The sequence below is a fragment of the Dendropsophus ebraccatus genome, chromosome 4, assembly GCF_027789765.1.
Source record: "Dendropsophus ebraccatus isolate aDenEbr1 chromosome 4, aDenEbr1.pat, whole genome shotgun sequence".
Taxonomy (NCBI): domain Eukaryota; kingdom Metazoa; phylum Chordata; class Amphibia; order Anura; family Hylidae; genus Dendropsophus; species Dendropsophus ebraccatus.
The window spans coordinates 16506935-16534758 of NC_091457.1; the positions used below are offsets into that span (position 1 = coordinate 16506935).

The window sequence follows — 27824 nt, forward strand, 5'->3', positions numbered from 1 at the left end:
TTTGCTGATTGCTGATGCAATACCCAACCCGGCCACTACAGTAGAACAACCACTACAATCAGACCAGGATTTTGGCAAGTCCTGTGCTGCCCCCCTTTTCGCAGCAGGTGTTGCCACCTGAGACAGCTACTTCAACTGGCCTCATAGCCGAAGTGCCCCCATGAACCTGATGGTCCCATGCACCTCCTCCAGGAGGAACTTCACAAAACTGGGCTGCACCCTGGTAACATATAAACATGGACATAAAAAAAAAGAATGAAATAAAGCATCATGAATGCAATATATGACCGCAATAAAAAAAATTCTCATATTGCCAGGAGCCAGAAGGTAGGAGCAAAAAAAGAAAAAGATTGGTGCACTAAAAAGTGTGTGCTTTGTCCTGTAGGGTAGGTTAAAGTTCATGACCCCCAGGGTCATCACCAGACTAGCTTACCTATATACCTTTGATTGAGAGGCCCAATGTCACCTACAGGTAGTCACTTGTGCACATCCAGTGCAACCTTCCATAACCAGTAACCCAGGCTATAGCCACTGAGATGACCTAGACCTACACTTGACCTTGAGAAGCAATGGCCATATATGTTGTGCAGATCTGCAGCTGAACACCCATGACCCTTGACCAACAGCATAGTTCATTCATCATGAAGTTGAGCACTTTCTCTTTCATGTCGTGCTATTGTGTACACTGCATTAGGTCAGGTTCCCATACTGACGTCAGGTCTCACATTGTGGATTAAAAGCGACGTCTTTGACGGTTGTGCAATCCTTAAAGCAGAAATAAGAATTCCCTGGTAAGTGTATGCAAATCAGACAGGCGAGGAAACATTCCAGATGTAAGAGCAGGCAACGACTCCACCTCTCCGGCTTCCCATCATCCGAGACACCTCCCGTGTACAATCCTGGACTGCTAAACATGAAGGGATTAAAATGAGCTATAAGTGATGATGTTATAATGGAAAGGAAAAATTATTGGATAATGCTAACATCCTATAGAGAAAACTGTACACTTTATGGTTGGGGCCATTTCTGGGACTTTTTTAGGGGGTTCTTGGTAGGAGGGCCTTTGGGACCACCCAGGTCTGCCTCAGGGCCCAGTTGTTACTGCACCCTCTGCACCTCCTATAAATACCACCTTGAAGGGATGGGTGGCAGTGGTCCACGCTGGTCCTGGTATGAGACTGCGTTGTGTCTCCAGAGTAGTCATTGTGTTCGTCACAGAATGGGTGTGTCTCTAAACCTGAAGAACTGACCTAACCTGTTCAGATGTTCACAATCGGCCGAGTGTTCATCACTTTCCATCAGAGGATTCGGCTCGCACACAGTTGTGTTTTCTTCAGACTGGAAACTTTACAAACCTCTATAAGGTGAGCATCTGTGTCCCAGACGTTATTGGGAGAGACGGCGAGATGCCGCCTAATGGGCAATGTGGGGTCAAAATTGAGCCCTACTGCTGGTTGTCGCAATTTCATGGCCAACTCGGGTGGTCTTAGCTTTATTGGGCCAGGTGCATTACTTTATCTAAGTTTATAAACTTCACATGTAGTCTATGTTATAGAATATAAATGTATAGTCCACAGCATATAGTATGTTTTTGCTTTAGTTTTTTGTATTTTCTTTTAGTCTAAAGGACTTATTATTTTATATTACATAGATAGGAGATAGATAGATAGATAGATAGATAGATAGATAGATAGATAGATAATAGATAGATAGATAGATAGATAGATAGATAGATAGATAGATAGGAGATAGATAGATAGATAGATAGGAGATAGATAGATAGATAGATAGATAGATAGATAGATAGATAGATAGATAGGAGATACATAGATAGAAGATAGATAGATAGATAGATAGATAGATAGATAGATAGATAGATAGATAGGAGATAGATAGGAGATAGATAGATGGATAGATAGATAGATAGATAGATAGATAGATAGATAGATAGATAGATAGATAGATAGGAGATAGATAGATAATAGATAAATTGATTGATTGATTTTTAATACAATACTTGCCAATAGGGACTGGATGCCATTTTAGGCTTGTGCAGGTGCCAGAAGACTGACCACCAGATGTATTACATAAATAATACTTCCTAAAACATTGTAATTTGCAGTAACATTTGACATACATGGGATAGTCTCTGATAACTGTCCAACAGTAATCTGCAAGCATTGATGGGTTCCATTTACCCCGATACCTTAGGCTAGGTTCACACTGCGTTTTTGCAATTCGTTTTATGCAAAAAAAAAGATGAAAAACGGATGCATTTGTGTGCATCCATTTTGATCCGTTTTTCCATTGACTTTCATTATAAAAAAAAAAAACGGATCGAAACGGACACTACTTTTGTGTCCGTTAAAAAAAAAAAACGGATCCGGTTTTTTTTTTAATAGAAGTCAATGGAAAAGCAGATCAAACCGGATGCACACAAATGCATCCCTTTTTTTCATCAAAAAACGGATGAAAAACACGGATAGCAAAAACGCAGTGTGAACCTAGCCTTATACTATAACTATTGGTCATTCTAAGATGATGCAATATAACAGTTGATGATGCAATACTGATGATGAAAACTTTTCCTAGTATTGTATCACAGGCTGTGAGAAGTATAGAAAGTACGTCTACATCTTGAAAATTAGAGCCAATTTCAAAATTTGAACATCATTTTCAATCTCAGCACCCCAAAATTAGTTGAGGTCAACTGTTTTCATGACGGAACCTTTTTGGCTTTTTTTGAGATTTTTTTGCCTTTTTTTGAGATTTTTTTGAGCCAAAGCCAAGAATGGACTATAAACAAGGGACAGGTAATAAAGGAAAGACTGAGATTCTTCCTCCTTTTCAAATCCATTCCTGTCTTTGGCCTAAAAAAATCTGTCAGATAATCTGTTGGTGTAATAGGACCCTTAGGCTATGTTCCCACGCAGTATTTTTTCTCAGTATTTTGCAACCAAAACCAGGAGTGGATTGAAACCACAGAAAGGCTATGTTCACACAATGTTAAAATGGCCGTGGATGGCCGTCATTTGCCATTAAATAATTGTTGCATTCCTATTTAGGGTATTCCCAACTCATAAAGCGTTGGACATTGCCGAGGGTGATCGGTAGAACTCCGACCACTGGGACTAGCTTTTATTACCTGTCTATAGGGAGGAGTTGGAATAACCCTTTAATATCCTACAGTCGTCTCTACAATCATGTGCCCGGTGTGACCCCCCCTATGTGGTGCATCACCAAGAGCTTCTGTATTCGGCACTAGTAGCAGCTTGTTCCCGGCTGTCCCTGCTCCCGGTAATAGTCTGGGTGCTGTCAGTTTTACATAATATTACCACATAAAGCTGTGAATTATGTTGTCACTCCAATAAACCCAATAATTACACGTGCGGCCATTCACGTCAGGAGATCAGGAAGTTACGAGAGAAAAACCCACAAAACAGATGAGATTTTCCCACACAAGATCATGATGAAATAGATGGGTCCTGTCTGTATCTCCCATAGAGCTAAGCGGCCACTTCTCATACAGCTAGATGGGCCCTGTCTGTATCTCCCATAGAGCTAAGCGGCCACTTCTCATACAGCTAGATGGGCCCTGTCCGCATCTCCCATAGAGCTAAGCGGCCACTTCTCATACAGTTAGATGGGCCATGTCCATCTCCCATAGAGCTAAGCGGCCACTTCTCATACAGCTAGATGGGCCCTGTCCGTATCTCCCATAGAGCTAAGCGGCCACTTCTCATACAGCTAGATGGGTCCTGTCCGTATCTCCCATAGAGCTAAGCGGCCACTTCTCATACAGCTAGATGGGTCCTGTCCGTATCTCCCATAGAGCTAAGCGGCCACTTCTCATACAGCTAGATGGGTCCTGTCCGTATCTCCCATAGAGCTAAGCGGCCACTTCTCATACAGCTAGATGGGTCCTGTCCGTATCTCCCATAGAGCTAAGCGGCCACTTCTCATACAGTTAGATGGGTCCTGTTCGTATCTCCCATAGAGCTAAGCGGCCACTTCTCATACAGCTAGATGGGTCCTGTCCGTATCTCCCATAGAGCTAAGCGGCCACTTCTCATACAGCTAGATGGGCCCTGTCCATATCTCCCATAGAGCTAAGCGGCCACTTCTCATACAGCTAGATGGGTCCTGTCTGTATCTCCCATAGAGCTAAGCGGCCACTTCTCATACAGCTAGATGGGTCCTGTCCACATCTCCCATAGAGCTAAGCGGCCACTTCTCATACAGCTAGATGGGTCCTGTCTGTATCTCCCATAGAGCTAAGCGGCCACTTCTCATACAGCTAGATGGGTCCTGTCCGTATCTCCCATAGAGCTAAGCGGCCACTTCTCACACAGCACCAAGGACCCCTATTATGGGATCATTGGAGGGGCCTATCCAGTAACCGGACCATAAAGGAAATCCCCAATACAATAATTCACAAAGCGGAAGTGACATGTTTTAGATATTTAGTATCGATGAAGAACACTTCCCTTTCTTTGTGGAAATTACCTCATGAAAATTACACTTCTAGAAAAATTATTATAGTGGTTTTGTTACTTGTGGTTTGTGGGAAATAGTCTCAATGTGCGTTCACTCCCATGGTGGATAAGTCCCTGACCTGTACTTATACACAGCAAGATGGGGGAGGTGAGTGCACAGGACGGCAGTGGGAAGCATGGGGAGGTGAGTACACAGGGCTGCAGTGTGAAGCATGAAGGGGGGGAGGCAGCCTGGGGAAGGAGATTGATCTCAGACTATTATGGAGCAGAGATAGATAGATAGATAGATAGATAGATAGATAGATAGGAGATAGATAGATAGATAGATAGATAGATAGATAGATAGATAGGAGATAGATAGATAGATAGATAGATAGATAGATAGATAGATAATAGATAGATAGATAGATAGATAGATAGATAGATAGATAGGAGATAGATAGATAGATAGATAGGAGATAGATAGATAGATAGATAGATAGATAGATAGATAGATAGATAGATAGGAGATAGATAGATAGATAGATAGATAGATAGATAGATAGATAGGAGATAGATAGATAGATAGATAGATACCATAGATAGATAGATAGATAGATAGATAGATAGATACCATAGATAGATAGATAGATAGATAGATAGATAGATAGATAGATAGGAGATAGATAATAGATAGATAGATAGATAGATAGATAGATAGATAGATAGATAGATAGATAGATAGATAGATAGATAGGAGATAGATAGATAGATAGATACCATAGATAGATAGATAGGAGATAGATAGATAGATAGATAGATAGATAGATCCTTTGCTCCTCTTGTCACACAACTTCTGTGCACATCTCCCCCTGCACGGCCATCAATGCTCCGTATGTGAGTGTCTTGTGTTCTCCGCTGTACGTGTTATTATTGTATTGTTGTTAGTACTTTTCCATAGGATGAATCTAGTAACAATTAAACATTCATGATTTCTTATCATATATAATGGCGGAACACTCCTATCATATTACACCTAAATCAAAATACATCACCCACCCACTGGACATATAATGGGCGCCTGAACGCTGGGGGTCCTGAGCTCCCCTGTTTGCACTGATGCTCTATGGGATTGTCAAAGATACCAAAGTACGGTAAAGATGACCCCTATGTAATACTGTATTTTCCCTCGAGGGGGCATATTGTATGGTCAGCTGACATCATCAGGACGTCGGTCTTGTCTTTATGTGACGGCCCTTTAAGGTATTGCTATGTACGCAGTTCCCTAATAGTTTAGGTTCACCACAAGTTTCAGTGTTATTCTGGCTGTGAGCTCTCCCACGGTTCTGTAGACAGTGACTGACACTAAACCGCACCTAAAGCCATGGTATTATCACCGGAGTCATCGCACCTCGTGTTCGGGATTATTACACCAGACTATTGTATTGTGGAAATGTTTTCACTCCTCTATGAGATTGACAGGTGATTCTGGATAAGATAAAAGGATTATGGGGAAAACAAATGTACAATGGAGGTGACACCTTCAGGCTGCCACCAGGGCACTCCACATCCATACTCCATAATAGGTCTATAATACAAGAGACTGTCTGAGATTACAAAAAAAAATTGCTGAACAGCGCCACACCTGTCGTCAGGTTGTGTGTGGTATTACAACTCAACTCCATTTATTTCAGTTGAACTAAGCTGCAATACCATACACAAACTGAGGACAAGAGGGGTGCTGTTTCTGGATTTCTAATTCTGGATAACTCCTTTAATGGGGTTGTCTCATCGAAACATAGACATGTGTATGATCCATGGGGGTCTGACCATTTGGACCCCCAGCTATCTCAAAAACAGGGGACCATAACCTCTTATTGGAATGGAAGACATGCACATTGCCACCCAGAGGGCTAAAAAGAAAATTATATCCTCAAGTTTTAAAGCCCCAAAGGCCTCGGTAAACATCCATTTAGCCTTGCATAGTCGATGGTACAACCCATTTAAAGGCATAGACGTTACTAGGACTTCTCTTACAGCATACTTTTATAAATTTTCTTTTTGTATACTTAGATTAATTATATATATTATTATTAATTATAATTGTATATAATATATATATTATATATATTAATAAAATTAATTCTTTCTTGAACCACCACTAGGAGGAGCTCAATGTATATGTATTTGCAAACCTCCTATTTAGCTAAACAATAGCTGTATACATACATATGTAAGGAGCTCCCCCTAGTGGTGACTACAGGCAGAAATATTTTCACCACTGGTTTCTGTGTGGCTGTATTCCTGTACTTCCATATTGCGTGTACAGAATAGTTATAAGCACACTTTAAAGAACATAAACTAGTGTTTGCCCCTAGTTATTGTCAGCCTGAATGATATTCTGTAGCTTTAAGTCGTAGTAGGTCCTGCAGGAAATTGTGTATTGTTTTCATACTGACACATTGCTCTCTGCTTCCACCTCAGTCCGAGACAGGAACTGTCCAGAGCAGTGGAGGTTTTATATGGGGGCATTTGCTGCTGCTCTGGACAGTTCCTGACATGGACAGAGGTGGCAGCAGAGAGCACTGTGTCAGACTGGAAATAATACACCACTTCCTGCAGGACATACAGCACCTGAAAAGTATGGAAAGACTAGAGATTTTTAAATAAAAGTCAATTAGAAACCAATATAATTGTCTGAAACCAGTTGATTTGAAATAAAACTACCCTTTTAATTTCCTTCTAAACTCCCAATTATTAATGGCATCTGAATTGGGTATGCAAGAGGTTCTCCAGGATAAGAAAAAGTTTTAAAACTTTTTTCCAGAAACAGAGCCACCCTTGTCGTTAGTTTGTGTGGTATTGCAGCTCAGTTCCATTGAAGTGAATGGAGTCAAGTCGTAATACCACACATAACCTAAGGACAGGGGTGGTGCTGTTTTTGGAGAAAGCAGCTATGTTTTTTTCTTACTCCTAGATAACCCATTTAAAGCAATTGTATGAGATTAGGAAACCAGCGCCACACTTGTTCATAGGCTGTGACTAGTATTACAGCTCATCTCCATTAAAACGAGTGGGGCTGTGACAAGAGTGGTGCTGTTTCTGGAAGAAAGCAGCCTTTTTTTTTTTATTTGTAACCTCTTTAAGGAAAGAATTGGTGATTTAGTGCTCCTAAGACCAGTGAGAAATGTTTTGTTCTCGACCAATAATCGAATCTGTATTATTTAGATTAATGTGTCGATTGCATCCAGTTATTGAGCGTCTCAAACCTAATGAAACCGGATGGAAACCACACAATCGGCAATGACCTTTGAGCAGACGTGAAAAAACAATACTCCCATTGAAAGAGTAATGAACTATCAGATTGGCTGTTTGTATTTTACAACGTAAAGTTACAATCGGGCATTGATCAGAGCCAACTGTATGTAAAGAGGGTATTATGTGTGATCAGTACAGCAGGGCTATGCTCACTCCATGTTTACTCCATTCAGAGTATTTCTCAACATGATATAGATAGATAGATAGATAGATAGGAGATAGATAGATAGATAGATAGATAGATAGATAGATAGATAGATAGATAGATAATAGATAGATAGGAGATAGATAGGAGATAGATAGATAGATAGATAGATAGATAGATAGATAGATAGATAGATAGATAGGAGATAGATAGATAGATAGATAGATAGATAGATAGATAGGAGATAGATAGATAGATAGATAGATAGATAGATAGATAGATAAGAGATAGATAGATAGATAGATAGATAATAGATAGATGACAGATAGATAGATAGATAGATAGATAGATAGATAGTAGATAGATAGATAGATAGATAGATAGATAGTAGATAGATAGATAGATAGATAGATAGATAGATAGATAGATAGATAGATAGGAGATAGATAGATAGATGATAGATAGAGATAGATGATAGATAGATAGATAGATAGATAGATAGATAGATGATAGATAGATAGATAGATAGGAGATAGATAGATAGATAGATAGATAGGAGATAGATAGATAGATAGATAGATAGATAGATAGATAGATAGATAGATAGATGATAGATAGAGATAGATGATAGATAGATAGATAGATAGATGATAGATAGAGATAGATGATAGATAGATAGATAGATAGATAGATAGATAGATAGATGATAGATAGATAGATAGATAGATAGATAGATAGGAGATAGATAGATAGATAGATAGATAGGAGATAGATAGATAGATAGATAGGAGATAGATAGATAGATAGATAGATAGATAGATAGATAGATGATAGATAGATAGATAGATAGATAGATAGATAGATGATAGATAGATAGATAGATAGATAGATAATAGATAGATAGATAGATAGATAGATAGATAGATGATAGATAGATAGATAGATAGATAGATGATAGATAGATAGATAGATAGATAGATAGATAGATAGGAGATAGATAGATAATAGATAGATAGATAGATAGATAGATAGATAGATAGATAGATAGATAGGAGATAATAGATAGATAATAGATAGATAGATAGATAGATAGATAGATAGAAGATAGATAGATAGATAGATAGGAGATAGATAGATAGATAGATAGATGATTGATAGATAATAGATAGATAGATAGATAGATAGATAGATAGATAGGAGATAGATAGATAGATAGATAGATAGATAGGAGATAGATAGATAGATAGATAGATAGATAGGAAATAGATAGGAGATAGATAGATAGATAGATAGATAGATAGATAGATAGATAGGAGATAGATAGATAGATAGATAGATAGATAGATAGATAGATAGATAGGAGATAGATAGATAGATAGATAGATAGGAGATAGATAGATAGATAGATAGATAGATAGATAGATAGATAGGAGATAGATAGATAGATAGATAGATAGATAGATAGGAGATAGATAGATAGATAGATAGATAGATAGATAGATAGATAGATTTAGTTGATAGATCTGCTTTTCATTCCAATTCAGTGCAGTACCTACCTCAGCCACTAGTTGTTACATTGTCACTCAATGTAAAAATTAAAAAGGACATCATACAAAGGTTGATAGTTCCTGGATAATGTATTTCATATGAGTAGCGATCTTATTACTACGTAGAGTGATGTTAGCTCTATATGTAGATGTGATTTCCCTAAAGTTTACAACAATCCCTTTAAATGCAGTCTGCAGGGCACTGATTGTAATACAGGGAAATACATCTTGGCCAATCACTGTAATATCAGCCTTGCCCTGAACAGTCCTGTGCTGTCCGATTGCCGTCCTTCTTCCTGTCATTTCCTTTATATGATATTTCGTATAAACACAGCTGGCTACATAAACCTGCAACAAGGAACAAGCACAGAAGATGTAAGTGTAAGGCAAATACCACACCAATCATATGAAGAGCTCAGCTGTATATCATAGCAAAGGGGAGTGGGGGCATGGGCTGGGGGTTTGCTCCTCATAGGGTGAAGTAGTCACCCTCTGCAGAGGCTTAAAGGGGTAATCTGGTAAAAAAAAAACAAAAAACTTTTTTTTTTTTTCAAATCAACTGGCTTCAGAAAGTTATATAGATTTATCATTTACTTCTATTTAAAAATCTTTAGTCTTTCAGGACTTATCAGCTGTTGTATGTCCTGCAGGAAGTGGTGTATTCTTTCCAGTCTGACACAGTGCTCTCTGCTGCCACCTCTGTCCATGTCAGGAACTGTCCAGAGCAGCAGCAAATCACCTAGAAAACCTCTCCTGACATGGACAGAGGTGGCAGCAGAGATCACTGTGTAAGACTGGAAAGAATACACCACTTCCTGCAGGACAAACAGCAGCTGATACATACAGGAAGGCTGGAGATTTTTAAATAGAAGTAAATTACAAATCTATATAACTTTCTGAACTAGTTGATTTGAAAGAAAAAGATTTCACCGCAGAACTTCTTTAACTCCTTACCCCAGAATAACATCTCTACCAAGGTCTCCCAAACATTATGTACTATTTGTAATACTGCCGCATCTGAGGGGTTAACTGGTGGGGATCAGAGATATCTCTGATCCCGGCCACTGATTAGGGGCTTTAGTAGCACTTAGCAAAAAAAAATCCCTTACTATATTTAAAGTTTAACCCCTTAACCACTGAGGATGTACACTTACGCCTTCAGCGTCTGGGCTTTTTCGCCTGAAGTAGTAAATGTACACCCTCTCGGAGTATAGCGCTATGCTATCAGCAGCCAAGTCCTCATCCGCAACAACAGGCCGCCACGATCGTCATTAACCCCTTAAACTCCGCAATAGCTGTTATCACTGTGGGGGTCCCGATTATTTTATCTGAGCACAGAAGGAGGTCTCCTTATCTCTGTGCGGTCGGACCGGTGCTCTATAAGAAGAGCACCAACAACACTGATAAATGCTACGCTATGGCATAGCATTGATCGGTGTATGCAAGCCAATGATCGTAGGTAATAGTCCCCCAGGGGGGCTTAAAAAGTGTTAGGAAAAAAAGTTTTAAAAAATATGCCAAAGCCCCTCCCCCAATAAAAGTTTAAAGCACCTTGAGCAGGCGGCTGGTGGCAGTGAGCGGGGCTTACCTTTTATCTTAAAGGGAGCACTGGTTAACAGAGCAATTTTAAACACATTTAGTTTCTTTTAAAAGGTTTTAATTTTTTTTTTTTATTTTCAAAGCAGTCAGATAAATGTAAAGTTATTTAAGCTGCCTATTGCTGTAATTGTATTGACTTGAGGAACGTAGGTAACATGTCAGTTTTACCACAAGGCGAACAGCCCTGTGGTTCTTTTGCAAAAAGAAAATTGGTCTGGTCCTTAAAGGGGAACTATCAGTAGGTTACACAAATCTAACCTGCTGATAGCCCCCTATTGCACAGGTGACACCAAGGAGGAAGTCGAATCTCTTACCTTCACCCTCGGCAACACTCCCATGAAGTTAGTTGTTTACTCCTTGGTAAGAACTTTTAGAGCACTGCCCTGCCCCCATAGAGCCAACCCGACCTCAGCCTAGATTGGTGTTATGGGGATAGGGCGGTGATCCAAACGATCTTATGAGGGAATGGTGCCGAGGATGAAGGAAAGAAATATACCTTCACCCTCCTATATCCATGCTATAGGGAGATATCAGCAGGTTAGATTTGTCCAACCTGCTGATAGTTCCCCTTTAAGGGTCCCAGAAAATTGCATGCAGTAGTAGTGATATTAAGCCTTCCCCAATGTCTATTCTAATGCATGTTAGTTTTGCAATAGACAATACATTTGGTGACGGAGTCAATCACTGCTCCCTCTGCTACAGGCTGCTGCATCACTTCCCAACACAGCCATCAGAGGCAGTAGAGAGGCCTTATTACTGCTATGTTTGTAGGCTCTTTTAGGTGAACCCATTGAACACAGTATCCACAATAACAGATTAGCGCGTAGTTTGCAGACTGTTATGCGGTAAATAGTCCTGACTCGTATATCAGACAGCGTTCTGCGGATAATCCTCCCAGCTGCTGGGACATTGTGACACTGTTATTAATCCCTATAGAAAAACATCTTCACAGTGGGCGGGTGCGTGTGTGCGGCAACACTGGGCGGGTGATGACACAAACCATCGAGATGTGGGGACAATACACTGTTTGTGTTCTACATGTTGATATCAGTTGTTGGAGAGGATCAACGTGTAATTGTGGAATCACCTTACCCAAAATACACCCTTGTTTACCGACTCAGCTACATCGGAATCTCACTGTAAACATGTCAACAAGATATCAAAAAGCTTAAAGGGGATCTCCATCAAAATTTATTGTATGCAAAAAATGTATTAATACTAATTTACGTGTAATATAAGGTCAATTTAATAGACTTCCTATGACCCCCTCCATGAGTGTTTTCTTATGTGTGTTGGTCACATGATCTGCATTGAACTCTATTGAGGTTACTACGTCAACAATAAAGCGAGCTAATTATATCGCTACAACAGATAATTATAGATCAAGAGGATAGTCACACAGGCAAAAATTTCTCATCCAGCGGGAGAAATTCTGCCATCTCTATCTCCATCACTGCACTTTCTTGACTGTGACCCTTCCATGTAGTATGAGGGAGATAGAGTGTGGGGAATTCCTGGCTAGAGTGTACAGCAGGAACAGGAAGTCCATAGTCCATCACAGGATTTACACTAGACAGGATGTTGGGCTGAAGACAACAGAGCAGACAGTTTGTATGACTGACAGACTGAAAAAAAAAAAGAAAAACCATAGGAAGGTAGGTAGTAAAATAACTTTATTTACCAATATATGTACATTTATTAGAGGGTTAATCACATGTTTCATCATTGGATAACCTCTTTAATGAGTTGTGCAAACAGGAGAGTACTGCAAGCTCCTGTGGATATGCCATATATTTCCCAGATTGGAATGCCCCTTTAAGTGACACATGAAAGACATATTATTGAGGAGGAGGCAGGGGCCTTTACCTTGTGACCACCACAGATTACTTAGTATAAAGAAGTCTGGGGTTATGCAGGATTAGAAAAAGCATAGCTACTTTCTTCCAAAAACAGCACCACCCTGTCCACAGGTTGTGTGTAGTATTACAGTTCAACTTCATTCTATACTGAGCTGCAAAACCCCACACTTAAACTGAGGGTAGGAGTGGTGCTGTTTCTTGAAGAAAGCAGCCATGTTGTTTTCTAAGCCTGGACAACCACTTTAAGTCTTTAGGTGATATCTCCTACATTACTTGGGAAACAGACACCTATAAACTTAGACATCTCAGTATCTCAGAATCAGGAGATCACCTTTTAGCAGTAAGTAGAGATCTCCACCAATAGTATGTACAATAGAATCCGCTGGATCCCTTGTATGATGGATCTCAACGGGGTCCTCATCGTGTTCATATCTGCAGCAATATGCCTTCTATTAAACCTGATGGAATTTGCAATGGGGGCTCTCAACTTATGTGAATGTGAACAGAAACTTATCGATCTGTACTAAGAGGTAAAAAGGGAAGCTGAAAGGGAATCTGTCTGGTTTATGAGGGCAGCATAAACTAGTGACAGAAATGCTGAACAGATCGTTGTATTACTTACATCATTTTGTTCAGCCGTTCTCCTAATATGCAGGAGAATAGGATTCTTGCCACACCCCTCCCCCCGCCCTCCAGCTGCTGATTGACAATTGACTGACTATATACAGTATGGATAGATAACTGCCAATCAGCAGCAGGTGGGCAGCGTTTTCTGCTTCTCATGAATATCCAGGGCTACTGAGCTCATGCACATAATGGAGAGGACTACTTATTGTCCATGTTATGCAGGAGGATATCTCTGGATCAGCTGCACAGAACAATGTAAGTAATACATCATTCTTTTCAGCTTCTCTGTCACTAGTATATGCTACCCTGAGATAGAACACCATAATACTACTGACAGAGTCTCTTTAAAAAAAATAAATCTTGTCCATGGACTGCGAATAAAGCTAAGCTGCAATACAAACAGATATTGCAAACAAAGCAAACCTGTTGTTTTTTAATGATCCTCTTCATCTGACTTCACAGGGAGAGAGCACACTGATATCTCGCTGTCTTAATCCTGGCAGCTTTTGGAGATGTTACTGTAAGATAATATGTCTACATATTTACTTATGGCGGGGTAATGTCACTGTTGACTCTTCTACACCTGCAGCCCATAAACCTTTAGCTAGGTGAAGGGGTGTAGCCCCGATGCAGAATAGTGGCTTTGCCCCCCCCCCCCCCCATCTATCCATCATCGACTTATATTTTGCCTCCATATATGTATATCCTTTTGCCCATGGCAAGATAATCTGCCACCAGAGGTGTCTGGCAGCAGCTCCCCTCACACTATTTCTCTTTCTAAACACAGGGATTCTCAAGCGATACCTCATTCTCCACTCCAGCCAGCTTAGGGTCCTATTCCACGGTCCGATGGGGGCCGATCGATAATGTAAATGAGCGCCGATCTGCTAGATCGGCGCTCGTTTACTGGGCCTCTTCCACAGCCTGATAATCGTTTAGCGAGGGCTGCAGGGACATCGTTACCGATGTCCTTGCAGCCCTTGTTTTAAACACCATACATTACCTAGCATGTTGCAGGGCTTCTCCTGCGCTCCTTCCTCCCGCTCCCGTGCACAGCAGCAGCTTCGAAGCGGCCTGTCTTAGCTGACAGACCGCTCAGCCAATCACTGGCCGCTGCAGTCCTGGCCAGTGATTGGCTGAGCAGTCTATCAGCTAAGACAGGCCGCTCTGAAGCTGCTGCTACGTGCGGGACCAGGAGGAAGAAGGAGCGCAGGAGAAGCCCTGCAACATGCAAAGGTAATGTATGGAGCTTTTGAAATCATCGGGCACCGACCGTGCATCATTATTCCTCGCAGCGATGCACGGTCGGTGCCTGATGATTTTAGGTTTGAACCGAAATAAACGATCAGCCGATCGTTATCTCTGTTCGATGAAGCGATAATCGTCGGAATCGGGCCGATTCGGTCGATTATCATTCCGTGGAATAGGCCTCTTAGTGTGGTATTACACTGGATGATTTTTCAGCGATTAGCAATGTTGAACGACCGCTATGATGAACAATCTTAAACCGTTCACCCTATTACACAGGACGATGAACGTTAATTACAGTCGTTCTTGAGCTCGTCCTCTCCTGGCTGATAGACCAGGGAATGACCGAACAACATGTTATTACACCAAACGATTTGTGAACGATCAACAATCAACATAGGTCCAGATTCTAGATGAACAGATCTGTCCGAACCTGAGCGTGTGGCACTTGATTACAGATGGCTGAAAAAGTTGGATGCAGCCCCCAGGAGTCCTGGAAAACATGGATGCAGCCTACGGCCACAACACCGTCTTTTTTTTTTCACCGTTCGACTGCCTTTTTTTTGGACGTCCATCATTTTGAAGCCAAATAACGTCCATTAATTTAAAATAATGTCTTATTTTTACATAACATCTGTCATTTGGGCTAATAATGGCCGTCAAATGGTCAAAAAAAAAAGACGTGCGGTTGTGGCCGTAGGCTGTATCCTGTTTCCCAGGCAGTTTTTCCAGTCTTAGGGCTGCATCCATACTCTGCAGCCACCGGTAATCAAATGCCGCATCACATACACTATACTGCTAGATGAGTATATAGGCGCTCTATAGGCAAGTAATTACATTATCCATTTCCTAGTAATTTATTATAATTAGAGACTTATATTATGTGAAAGTGGAACTTATTAACGCATTGTTTTCACGTAACAGGTGATGATAGCCTCTTCTACCCACAACCCCCTTATGCCCTCATATGCTGAAGCCCATTTTTCATGGACAGACTTATTCTGCAATGACCTCTACCCCGCATACAGAGATCAATCACCAGGTAAGGTGTCTCTATACTATAGATGACCACTATACTATATGATATTAGAGGAAGATACAGAGAAGCTTTTATACAGTAAGCTCTGACTATCAAGGATGGGGGCCGGGTTGGATTGGCCCAACATAGTATTAGAGGATCCCACATTGGCCAAGGATGGGCCATAGTACTGGGCCATATAAGTCCAGCAGAAGACAACACCATTTAGAGGTGACCTCAAAGCCAATGACCTGTCATCAAAATCTATTTCTAATGGGATATTTAACAATTGTATCTTATTGGTGGTATGGCCCACGTGTATGATAAAGTAAAAGGTGTATAGTTGTAGGCTAACCCTTACAATCCTAAGAGATCCAATTCTGATTCTGAGGGTAGGCAGCAAACCTCAAAGATTGGATCATGGAAACCTTGGCCTGAGCAACATATCAACGATAAGTGGCGGAGACATAGAATTATTTAATAAAAGAGAGACTAGACTTCCTCATCGTGGATTGGGATTATGATTGCTGTGCAAAACCATTAGACTCTTATGACAAAGATCCTAGAGAACGCATGGCGCACTATACCCGCGAAGACCAGTTATAGTACTGTAAGTCAATGGACACAAGTGAACAGGACTCCAAATCACTGAATGTGTTGAACTAGATCACTAACCCCTAGACATAAGAAACTTTTATGCTGATCTATTAAACACTTAAAATAGGGAGTCCAGGTCAATGGACCCAACTGGGACTGTAACTGAGATGAGGATACTAATTCCTAGACACCAGACACAGTAAACCATGGTACATAAAGAGAAATGGGTGTAAGCCAGGACATCCAGAACTTGGATAATAAAGATAGGACACCAGGCACCTGTGCATATACTAAACCACTTAACAACTAACCACTGGAACCAGAGTCTAGATTACTAACCCGATAGACACCAGACATTGGTCCACAAATGACCTGCTTTAAGACCAAAGGACATCAATGGGTTCAAAACCTCCGGACACCCGATGAGTAGAATTCTGGTGGTCTCTCTACCATTGAACATCAGGAATACAGTAGGAGTTCTACGGCCAATGCACACAAATCAAAACCATTTGACAACTGCACCTAGGAGAGTAAAGTCTAGACATCAGAGATTATAGCACTAATGCCCCTATTCCACGAGTCGTTTGGAGGAGCAAACGAGCGCTATTAGCGCTCGTTTGCTCCTCGTTCCCCGCTCGCTGCCGCCGCTATTCAACGCGACTGCAGCGAGCGGGTGAGTGCGGGAGGGGCTGCTCGGAGGATCGCTGATCGTCTGGGCAGCCCATAGGATATAGCAGCATCTGCTGCCGAAGCTCCTATTCAACGGAGCGACGGCAGCAGATCGCTGCTATATCAGTCGCTTGTTTTTCAACATGTTGAAAAACAAGCGACTGCAACGATCAGCCGACATGAACGATGTCGGCTGATCGTTGCACTCTATTCCACAGGACAAACATCGTTCGTAGCGGCCGATATCGGCCGAATACGAACGATATTGCTCCTTTAAACGACCCGTGGAATAGGGGCTTAAGCCACTGAACACGATGAATAGAGACCTCTGGACGCAATCAATGTGGGCTCTAACCCCCTCGACACCTAGAGACCAGTGTGAAAACAGGGACTCTTGGAGGAGGCTCATATTGGTATACTTAGTCATATATTTATCCATGACCTACTTCAACTACTTTGCATACACCATGTAAATCCATGTATTACTATAGGCACTGGATGACTTTAGGGTTTGCTTATGTCGTGCATTACTTTTTGAGGGATGGTATTTGTTAATGGGACTTCTATGGTTTTTGAGAAGAGAAGTAACTTGATAATACACCTTGATTTCTCTTGGTTAGTCCACATAAGATACAGCACCTCAAATGAGCACCAATCAGTGGAATAAGCCTTTGTTTGCAGAGTCTTTACAAGGCTAAAACAATAGTGCAGCCAGGACGCAGGAACAATCACTGGCCTCACTATCCTGTTTGCACAGGAAGATGTACATCCGCGCAAAAGAGGTGATCGGACAACACATGTCTGGTTAGTGAGCTGATTGCCTGACAATAAATGTCCCTTGTATAACAATCCCAGCTTTCCTCCTACGCTCCTAGCCTTTATGTGGCCGCAATGTGAAATAGAGAGGATCTGGGTCCACCAAATAACTTGCAGCAGAGGACCCCAGTGCAGAATCTACAAGAGCCCCCCCCAACAAGTTTCTTTGTACTGGTCTTCTCATGGGACCCCCAAGTCTGCCTCCCCTATAGTTATGCCACTGGCCAGGGCCGGCTCCTGGTTTTTGCAAGCCCTCGGACAACAGAGCGTCAGCAGGCCCCTCGTCCAAATACTATGCACAATCGTTTGAGACACCACTAACATACACAAACACACAATATTGACACAGACACTGACACTGACACACTCAGACACTCACTACTACAGCACAGTCTTCTTCCTCTCTATCGGGCTGCTCTTTGCACTGTAAGGTTGAGGGCCTTCGGGTCATGTGATCAGGTCCTTCACCCTCTCTCTGTGCAGGTCTCTGCTCCATCTCCAGTCTCTTCTGATGTTCAGCCCCTCACCCTGCACTACAGTGAGCAGGCTGAACATTAGAACACTGGGCCCCTCTCCCTCTCTGGGCCCCTAGAGTTGCTGTGGGCCCTGTGCTGACCCTACCACTAGCTTCCTCCTACCTTCATCCCACCCAGTTTTTTGTTACTGGCCATGTACTTGAAGTGGAAGGAACCATTCTCCCTCCCGCCCTTTTTCTTCAGCTCATATCGATGACTTCCAGCCATTAGTGTTCCATTCTCCATGGGCGTGCGTCAGCAGAACCAACCTTGTTATTTTTAGGCTATTTACAAACCTGCTGCCATCAGATAGGACCTAATTATATGTTCTCAGAAGATTGGCACATTGTTAGAGATCCATGTGGTGATTTGGGAGCTGGCACCATCATAGAAGCTCAGGCTCTTGGCCAGGTCAGGTTTATTAGTCAGGTAGTCCGTTCTCGGAACATGAGATCTATGAGACTGACTATGGCCAGTCATCATTAATGGAAATTACTCCCATTCCTGGCTGGTCATTGGCCCTGCTATTAGTCCACAATGTCTTGTCATTAAGATTGATGCCGCTTTGCTCATGTAGCTGTCATGGTTCATCCACAGAACATGTAGCGGCATAGGCCGCTCTCTCCGGTTTTGTGTCAGCTTGTTAATATACAGTTCACATAATTGCTGCTTATTAATTTTTCACCAATTAACATAAGATTATGCTGTAATGATTTAATTAGGGCAATACCGTAGGCTGAATGTGACAGAAAGAAGGGACTTTCTGTATATCCAGTGAGAAGAGGCATGAAGGAAAATTACCTTTTCATGTATGGGGTACCCTCATTAGGGTTTAACCCTAATCTATGGGGTTCTGCAGTCATATACTGCCCCAGCTGAAGGGGGCGCCACAGATGGCCTGGTACCTGAGTCTTGAAGAAATTTCAGTAACTTCCATTTAAAACAGCTGAGAGTTCATGGAAATTTTATAGACAGCAATAATGGGAGCTAAGAAATGAAGCAACACAGGCTGCACTGTTTCTGTAATGTGAGGGAGAATACAACATTGTTGCTGTCACTTAAAGGGGGAATTCACAGAAAAACAACGATTTTTAAATCAAATTTTGACAGAAAATTTTACAGATTTATAAATTCCTTTTATTTAAAAAAAAACACAGTACTTATCAGCTGCTGTATGTCCTGCAGGAAAAGGTGTAATCTTTCCAGTCTGACACAGTGCTCTCTGCTGCCACCTCTGTCCATGTCAGGAACTGTTTAGAGCAGCAGCAAATCCCCATAACAAAAACCTCTCCTGCTCTGGACAGTTCCTGACATGGACAGAGGTGGCAGCAGAGAGCACTGTGTCAGACTGGAAAGTAAACACCACTTCCTGCAGGACATACAGCAGCTGATAAGTACTGAAAGATTTGAATTTTTTTTTTTAAATATAAACTATTTACAAATCTGTATAACTTTTCCCCTCCAGAATGTTCCTTTGACATATCACACAGACCCTGAAGTTACACTAACGCCTTAATATTGCTTGTATAACAGTACTTAGAATTCATATGGCAATGTTGTTGGATTACTTCACCTGTGTAGCTGTTCTTGGTTACTGTATAGTGGTATTCTTACTACAGCGCTGTATGGAGGTGTATACTTAGATATTGTGTAACACTACTGACTGGGCACTGTATGTTATAGTGCAACACTATATAGCACTGTTATTTAAAGGAAAAGTTTGGCTCTGGCTAAAAACTAAGAGTTGGCAGTGGCAGGGGTGAACATAACAACGAGTCCTTATCTATCTCTCCCCGTGCCTGCGATCTGCCGCGTGACTGGCTCCGGGAGCCTTGAAGGCATTTTCCCCTTAGTTGTGATGCCCGTTTAAGTTGATGGACTTGCTGCTCAGCCAATCAGTGACTAGAGCGGCATCCTGCCCTAATCACTGACTGGCTGAGCAGCCTGTCTATCAACCAGGTTGTGTTGTTGGCTCTGGGGAGATACCGGAGCCTGGCTGGGGTCCCGGAGTGCCAATCTAATGCTGGACAGGCACAAAAATGGGATAGTTTTTTTAATGTTCCACACTGTCATTAAGAAAAAAAATGACAAGGCCGGACTTCTCCTTTAAAGGGGTTGTCCAGCGAAAATCTTTTTCTTTCAAATCAACTGGTGTCAGAAAGTTAGATAGATTTGTAATTTACTCCAATTAAAAAATCTCAAGTCTTCCCATACTTATTAGCTGCTGTATGTCCTGCAGGAAATCTTTGTTTTATTTTCAGTCTGACACAGTGCTCTCTGCTGACATCTCTGGCCTAGACAGGAACTGTCCAGAGCAGGAGAGGTTTTCTATGGGGATTCATAGAAAACCGAGACAGAGTTCCTGTCTCGTCCAGAGATGTCAGCAGAGAGCAGTGTGTCAGATTGAAAATAAAACAACATTTCCTGCATGACATACAGCAGCAGATAAGTATGGGAAGACTTGAGATTTTTTAATAGAAGTAAATTACAAATCTGTATAACTTTTTGGTGTGTCTGAAACAAAAAGATTTTCGCTGGAGTACCCCTTTAAGTATCTGTGGAGGGAAACTTTCCCTCAGATGACATAATACAGTGTTGGGGATGGGAAACCTGCATCCCTTCAGCTGTTGCAGAACTACATACCTGGACACCCAAAGATTCGGGTGTCCAGGTATGATGGGAATTGTAGTTTTACCCCAGCTGGAGGGCCGCAGGTTCCTGCATTACATAATTCACACCAAAGAGCCCAGACTTGTCCATAGACATCAGGCAGACACTGAGTGACATATATCGCCTCCAAGTCATTTTACTCCAATAGCCAGAGCCATTAAAGAGGATAGAAGTAAAAGTCTGACCTATCCAATCCCTTTGAGGGAGTTTTTGCAGCACTTTACTTTATGGACGTGATCAATCTTACATGGTAATTTGGGATGATGTTCTGTTACCAGGAAACCACCAGCAATAAACATTTCCTTCCCTTTATTAACGCCTCTCTGACGGCAAGTCTGTCATTTGCATCAAAGCGCTGCTGGGTTAATCATCTTAGTGTCTGTACTTGCATAGTATACTTATATCTGCGCTCGGGGTTTTCCCTTATACTGAATAGGCAAATGAGTAAGGCAGGCTCCAGCAGGCAGGTAGATAGAGCGATACCATTCGCCTGGATAGCTGGAGGTGAAGTTGATTATATGTTTAAAAGATCTCATCTATTTTTAACAGCATTTAGTGACACACTTTACGGTAAGTCTTATGGACATACGAATGACAATGAACTCCAGACCCTATTCTTTGTATGGAACTGATTTGTAAGCATGCTCTGTGACCTCTGTGACCTATGCAAAGTTCACTCCACAGAGGGGAAAATAATCTTGCTTTGAAACACCGTTTTCTGTATACAGCTTCTACGCAAAACGATGTGTCTCCACATAATATAGACAGTTACCATAGAATTTACCAGTCATCTCTTGTATCTCCTTCTTGTCAGATGTCCCTTCCCAGTGGTCGTCCCTACCCCCAGAACATTGGACCAGGCACCATGTGTGCGAATGGCTTCAGTACTGCTGTGACAACCACAAGCTGGACGCCACCTGTATCCCCTTCTCCCATTTTAATGTAAGCGGCATGGAGCTCTGCAACATGACCAAAGAAGACTTCACCGAGGCGGCAGGGGTGTGTGGCCATTACCTCTACAGTCTTCTGCAAGAAATTCGAACACATGGTAAGAAGGAGCTTAAATAGGAGGGAGGGGCCCCATAATAAATAGGGCACCATCCAGGGTGTCTCCTATGGGCCCTATTCCACCGGACGATTATCGTTCAGATTATCGTTAAATCGGTCGAATCTAAACGATAATCGTTCGGTTGAAATGCAGTTAACGATTAACGACCGAACGAGAAATCGTTGATCGCTTTGTAAGACCTGGACCTATTTTATTGTTGCTCGTTCGCATTGAATAAGACGTCGTTCGGTCGTTCTCAGTAGATACTAACGCAATAGCGAAGAAAAAACAATCGCAAATACGATCATAAGTAACGATTATGGTTCCATGGAAATGAGTGAACGTTTTCAGGTCTTTCGCAATAGCGGTCGTTTGAGATCGTTAATCGGTAACGATTATGCAAACGATAATCGTCCGGTGGAATAGGCCCCTATGTGTACCCAACACTTTTAGAAGACAAGGGTGACATGACCCTTCATAAAGTGAATGTCTGGCTTCCTCTTCTCTTCAGGCCATATGAATAATTCCAATCATTGCATCAAACATAAATTGCACTTTTGTCTTTTATCGTGTATTGGCAGATGGTACAAAGGAGTTAATCCCATACACCAGAGAAGGGGAACCCTTAGCCCTCCAGCTATTGACAAACTACATTTCCCATCATGCCTGGAGAGTCAAAGCTTGTGCCATGCACAAACACTATCTGCTCTCTGCTGCCACCTCTGGTTGACAGCATTACTATAGTTTACCCTGCTAGAATTTTCTAGAACTTTCTAGCATAAAGGTGGAGCTAGCGTAATTAGCTCCCTATATTAACCCAACTTTTACTAACCTCGTGATCTGGCTTTGAGTCTGTCTGTTAGTTGCCAAAGACTATGAAGATTGCATGTAACCTGGACTGGCTATCACGTTGACCTATTTGGGATATCCTGCACATGTATTTTGCCCTGACCTGTGCCACTTTCTTCTTTAAACTAAACTTTAAGCCTGAGGGGCTTCCAATTTGAGGACCCCTTAACTGGTGGACCTCCAGCTAACCCAAGCCATCTGTTATCTGGGACCCAACCTGCAGAAGTTTTTTAAAGGGGAACTCCAGGTAGAGGTTAAAAAAAATGAAACTTCTGCAGAAGCATATAACATTACTTACCTGTCTATCCCAGTTTTGAAACTACTAATTTGTTTGGGGGATTTTTGTTCTGTATTGTGTTTCTATCCTTCCTGGTTGAGCAGTTCCCAGAATGCAATGCTTTCCCTCAGCTGATCATCACAATCCCCCACCCATCACAATCAGTAAAATTAGTGCTGCTGCCGGTCAGATATGGTGGATCACTCAGGGGATTGGGGGATCCAGCCGCGCCTCCGGTAACATCACGCCCTGCCCCCTGTCTGCATCATCAGCCTGTCCTCAGCAAACACACACTATGTGAGACAGAGGCATGGGAGATTTGTCTCCTTAGGGGGGAGAGCAGCAGGAGCAGGAGACAATGTGGATTTGCACAGGGGCCTTTTTTTTTTCACTTCCTGGATTTCTATCAGCTACCAGTATGGCAGAACCGCACAGATACGGTAATACATTAATGTACTTTTAATAGAAAAAATTTTTTCTTATCCAGAGTTCCCCTTTAAGTCTTCTTGGGGCATCTACAATCTCAGGAACTATTCATCTGACCACATTATCTCCTCATGGGTTAACTCCTTAACTGCCATTTGCCATTACCGATACTGTTGTTGGGACTGTATAAGTTATGTGCCTCCACGGAATTTAAAAGAATGGAGTTAAGTTTCCTATTTTAAAGCAACAAAAAAGAATTATCAGACCTGTATGATGTGCCTGACATATTTCTTGTCTCTACTTCCGCCCCCCAGGCATTCCATTTACTAGTAGAGAGGAAGCACCACCATCACAAAGTGCTGACCGTAAGTGTCACATCTTGTTCTGAATTCTGAGAAATGTATTTTTTTGTATATTCCTGGACTGGGAAAACTGGTATGTCAAGTCTTTATGAGAATTTGTGTTGCTTAAAGAGACTCTGTCAATAGGTTTATGCTGCCCTAGCTAAGGGTAGCATAAACTAGTGACAGAGAAGCTGAACAGAATGATGGATCAATTACATTGTTCTGTGCAGCTGATCCAGAGATCTCCACTGAATAACATGGACGATAAGTAGTCCTCTCCATTATGTGCATGAGCTCAGTAGTTCTGGATATTCATGAGAAGCAGAAAACTCCGCCTACCAGCTTCTGATTTGCAGTTATCTATCCAAACTGTCAATCAGCAGCTGGAGGGCGGGGGAAAGATGTGGTGAGAATCCTATTCTCCTGCATATTTGGAGAACGGCTGAACAGAATGATGTAAGTAATACACCAAAGGGGTATTCCCATCTGACCAGTTATGGTATAGCCACAAGAGGCATTCTGCGATGGATGAACCCTCTGGAAAGGTATGAGCAAATTGACAATTGAATATTACCGGTCACACCCATTTGTCAGTTTATTATTACCATAAATACCAATGCACAGTTCTAAGAAAAGTATAGGTTTGTATCATTCCTCTAAATGAACCCTAGCGGGTTCATTGTCATTTTGCCTTCATTTATTGATTGTTTTTGCTTCAGGCGATGATAAAGTATACCTGAAACCAGAGCCAGTCAAGAGACACAGACTGCCCAACCAGCATCGGCCTGGTAAGTGCTGATCTCAGCTCTATGTAAATACACCAATCCATTATCGATATTCACTATGCGTTTCTCTTTAAAAGTTTTATGTTCTGTCCTTGATCAGGTGGTTTTTCTCTCATCTTCCAGGCATGCACAGTTCTCATTTGTGGGAATTCCTCCGCGATCTTCTCCTGTCACCTGAGGAAAACGGTGGCATCTTAGACTGGGAAGATCAGGAGCAGGGAATTTTCCGCGTGGTGAAGTCTGAAGCTTTGGCACGAATGTGGGGTCAGAAGAAACGCAATGACAGGATGAATTATGAAAAGCTTAGTAGGGCTTTAAGGTAGGTACTGACTATGAGTAGTCCATGTGCTTCATGGGGACACAGATTAGTATAGATTATGGACACACAATCATCTGACTATCCCATGCCATACCATTCACCCATTCATACTCTAAATAATACACGGTAACACAAGATTGTTATAATTGAAGACAAATAGAAGACACAATAATTTATGTAACTAGTCACAACACAGATAGTCCAAAGCAAATAGAAAACGGCAGGGTGGTGGACCTCAGATGCCAACACACATATAGACTCTCAAATAAAAAAATAAAATAAAAAAAAGGACAATAAATGGAAGACCAGCCTCACCTAAATATTCTCAGCAAGAAACAAACAGAAGGTCCCAACATGTTTCCCCCTATGTGATAAAAGTTTCATCAGGGGGCCAATGACTGGGATAACAGACGCACAGGCTAACCAGTAATATCCTGTATATGACATATGGTTAACCGTGTCTGTTATCCTAGCTTGATCCCCTGGCAAATTTTTTATTGCATAGGGGAAACATGTTGGGATCTTCTATTAGTTCCTTGCTTGGAATATTTTGGTCAGCTTGGTTGTCCAGCTATATCAATCATTGTACTACTTTTTTGTTTATTTAGGAGCCAGCATATTACTACACCCCTTCATGTGCATTGGCACCTGGCATCCACCACTCCATTTGGTTTGCACCTTTTGTGTTTTGACTTGTTACATAACTTAAATGTATATTGAACAAAAGATAGATTTTAAAGCGACTCTGTACCCACAATCTGACCCCCCCCCCAAACTGCTTGCACCTTCAGATAGCTGCTTTTAATCTAAGATCTGTCCTGCGGTCCGTTCAGCAGGTGATGCAGTTATTAAAAACAACTTTTAAACTTGCAGCCCTGTGCCAAACGGGAGTATCTGTGCCCTAACTTTGCACCACCCCTTCGTCCCTCCTTCCCGCCCTCTTCATTATTAGGAATGCCACTGGAACATTTTCTCCAGCTGAACATTGCACAGGTGCCTTAACGATCCAGCCCCGTGCCGGGCTGACACAGGTGGGGAATAGGAGACAATCTGCCTGGAGCATTCCTAATGATGAGGAGGGCGGGGAGGAGGGACGGAGGGGTGGCGCAAAGTTAGGGCACAGATACTCCCGTTTGGCACAGGCTGCAAATTTAAAAGTTGTTTTTTAGGACAATAACTACATCACCTGCCAAACAGACCCAAGGAAAGATCTTGGATGAAAAGCAGCTATACGAAGGTACAAGTGGTTTGGGGGGGACAGATTGTGGGTACAGAGTCGCTTTAACTTGATATGGATCAGTGAAAGGAAAGTCACGAGAGCCCAAAAAAGAGCCCAAAAAAACTTGTGGAGGTCTCGGTCAGAGACCTCTTGTAATGCTGGGAGGGTTAATCACAGTGTGTTCATTACAAAGAAGCAACAATGTTGCAGATAAATCCTGCCAGGGACTTGTTTACATCAGCTGTCTCAGAAGAGAGGGGCGAGGAGGGGGAGACAGAAAAAGGCTCACACACAGATTTATTTGTGTCTTCAGCAGAAAGCAGCAGCTCAGAACTGGGGGAAGCAGACTGAATAGATAATAATAAGTATGGAATGAATTGCTAGTCTCACCATGGGCAGCAACATATGTTTGAGTAGAATACCCCTTTAAGGGTGTGCAGTCTGGAAGTTCACACAGGGTAGATTTAAATCCCCTGCTGAAGGGTCACCTTCTCTCATCACCTCCATCTGTAGACCTTTCTGTCTAAGAAGAGACTCTACTAAGTCCCCTGTTCTGCGTGTACATCATTTCTTCACAGGCACTATTATAAGACCGGGATCCTAGAGCGAGTAGATAGGCGGCTGGTGTACAAGTTTGGCAAGAATGCCTATGGGTGGCACCGCCCCGTTACGTACTGAGTGAACCATCCACCGTTCGCCCTGGGGCAGTTCTTGTAGATTCCATGAATCAACTTTCAACGTCACCGACAGAGGATGAATATTCTCTTTGTGCAGAATCTGAATCATGAAGTGAGTCAAACAGTATTAACCCAATTACCCAACGAATCATCCGGCACACGAATGGGTAAAGACTTACAATGGGGTCACCCACTATAGATGAAGGACTCTAACACTAGTGGGCAAAATATATAAAGCTTACAGTGCTATGCCAAAAATATTTGCCCCCACTATATCTATTCTTACTTGTCATTATAATATTGACCCCCATCAGATTATATATATATATATATATATATATATATATATATACCAAGCCTCCATCTAAACATGTAGCTATAGATATAGTGATCCTGGCAATAAGAATTTCTTTTTTTTTTATTACTGGAGTTCCCCTTTAAATTGTCCTTGTCACTTTTAAAAAAACTTTTGTCACGCCCTAAAGTGGGGAACCTGTTGCAAAACTACAAATCCCGTTATGACTGGACACCAAACTAATAGAAACCTCTACTATATATAACTCTGCACTAGCCCCACCCCACCGTTGGGATGGTCCTCCTCGCGGGAGGAATGGGACTGTTTGCAGATCTGTTATTCCTGATTCTATAGAATGTAAATGAGTGTATGTAAAAAATGTGAATAAATAGTTGTCGATAATATTTTTGTGCAAAACCAAATAAATATATATTTAACAACCGGGTCTGGTGAGTCTAATTCTTGGGTATAAATTAATGTCA

At 41.8% G+C, this 27824-nt stretch overlaps 1 protein-coding gene across 1 annotated transcript; it reads left to right on the forward strand.

Moving 5' to 3' along the window:
* Positions 1 to 1199: 1199 nt before the first annotated feature.
* On the forward strand, positions 1200 to 27787 carry ELF5 (E74 like ETS transcription factor 5). Its single transcript, XM_069968124.1, has 7 exons — positions 1200 to 1364; positions 15743 to 15860; positions 21918 to 22151; positions 24018 to 24068; positions 24767 to 24835; positions 24956 to 25151; positions 26949 to 27787. Exons 2-7 carry the CDS (start codon positions 15746 to 15748, stop codon positions 27046 to 27048), a joined length of 765 nt encoding a protein of 254 aa, XP_069824225.1. The 5' UTR covers positions 1200 to 1364; positions 15743 to 15745; the 3' UTR covers positions 27049 to 27787.
* The last annotated feature ends 37 nt before the right edge of the window (positions 27788 to 27824 follow it).

Bases quoted from the DNA above. Each gene is read 5' to 3' on its own strand.
- ELF5 (XM_069968124.1), top strand. From the start codon at position 15,746: ATGATAGCCTCTTCTACCCACAACCCCCTTATGCCCTCATATGCTGAA. The intron at 24,836-24,955 runs GTAAGTGCTGAT...CTCATCTTCCAG, and splicing joins GCCCAACCAGCATCGGCCTG to GCATGCACAGTTCTCATTTG. The intron at 25,152-26,948 runs GTAGGTACTGAC...ATTTCTTCACAG, and splicing joins AAGCTTAGTAGGGCTTTAAG to GCACTATTATAAGACCGGGA.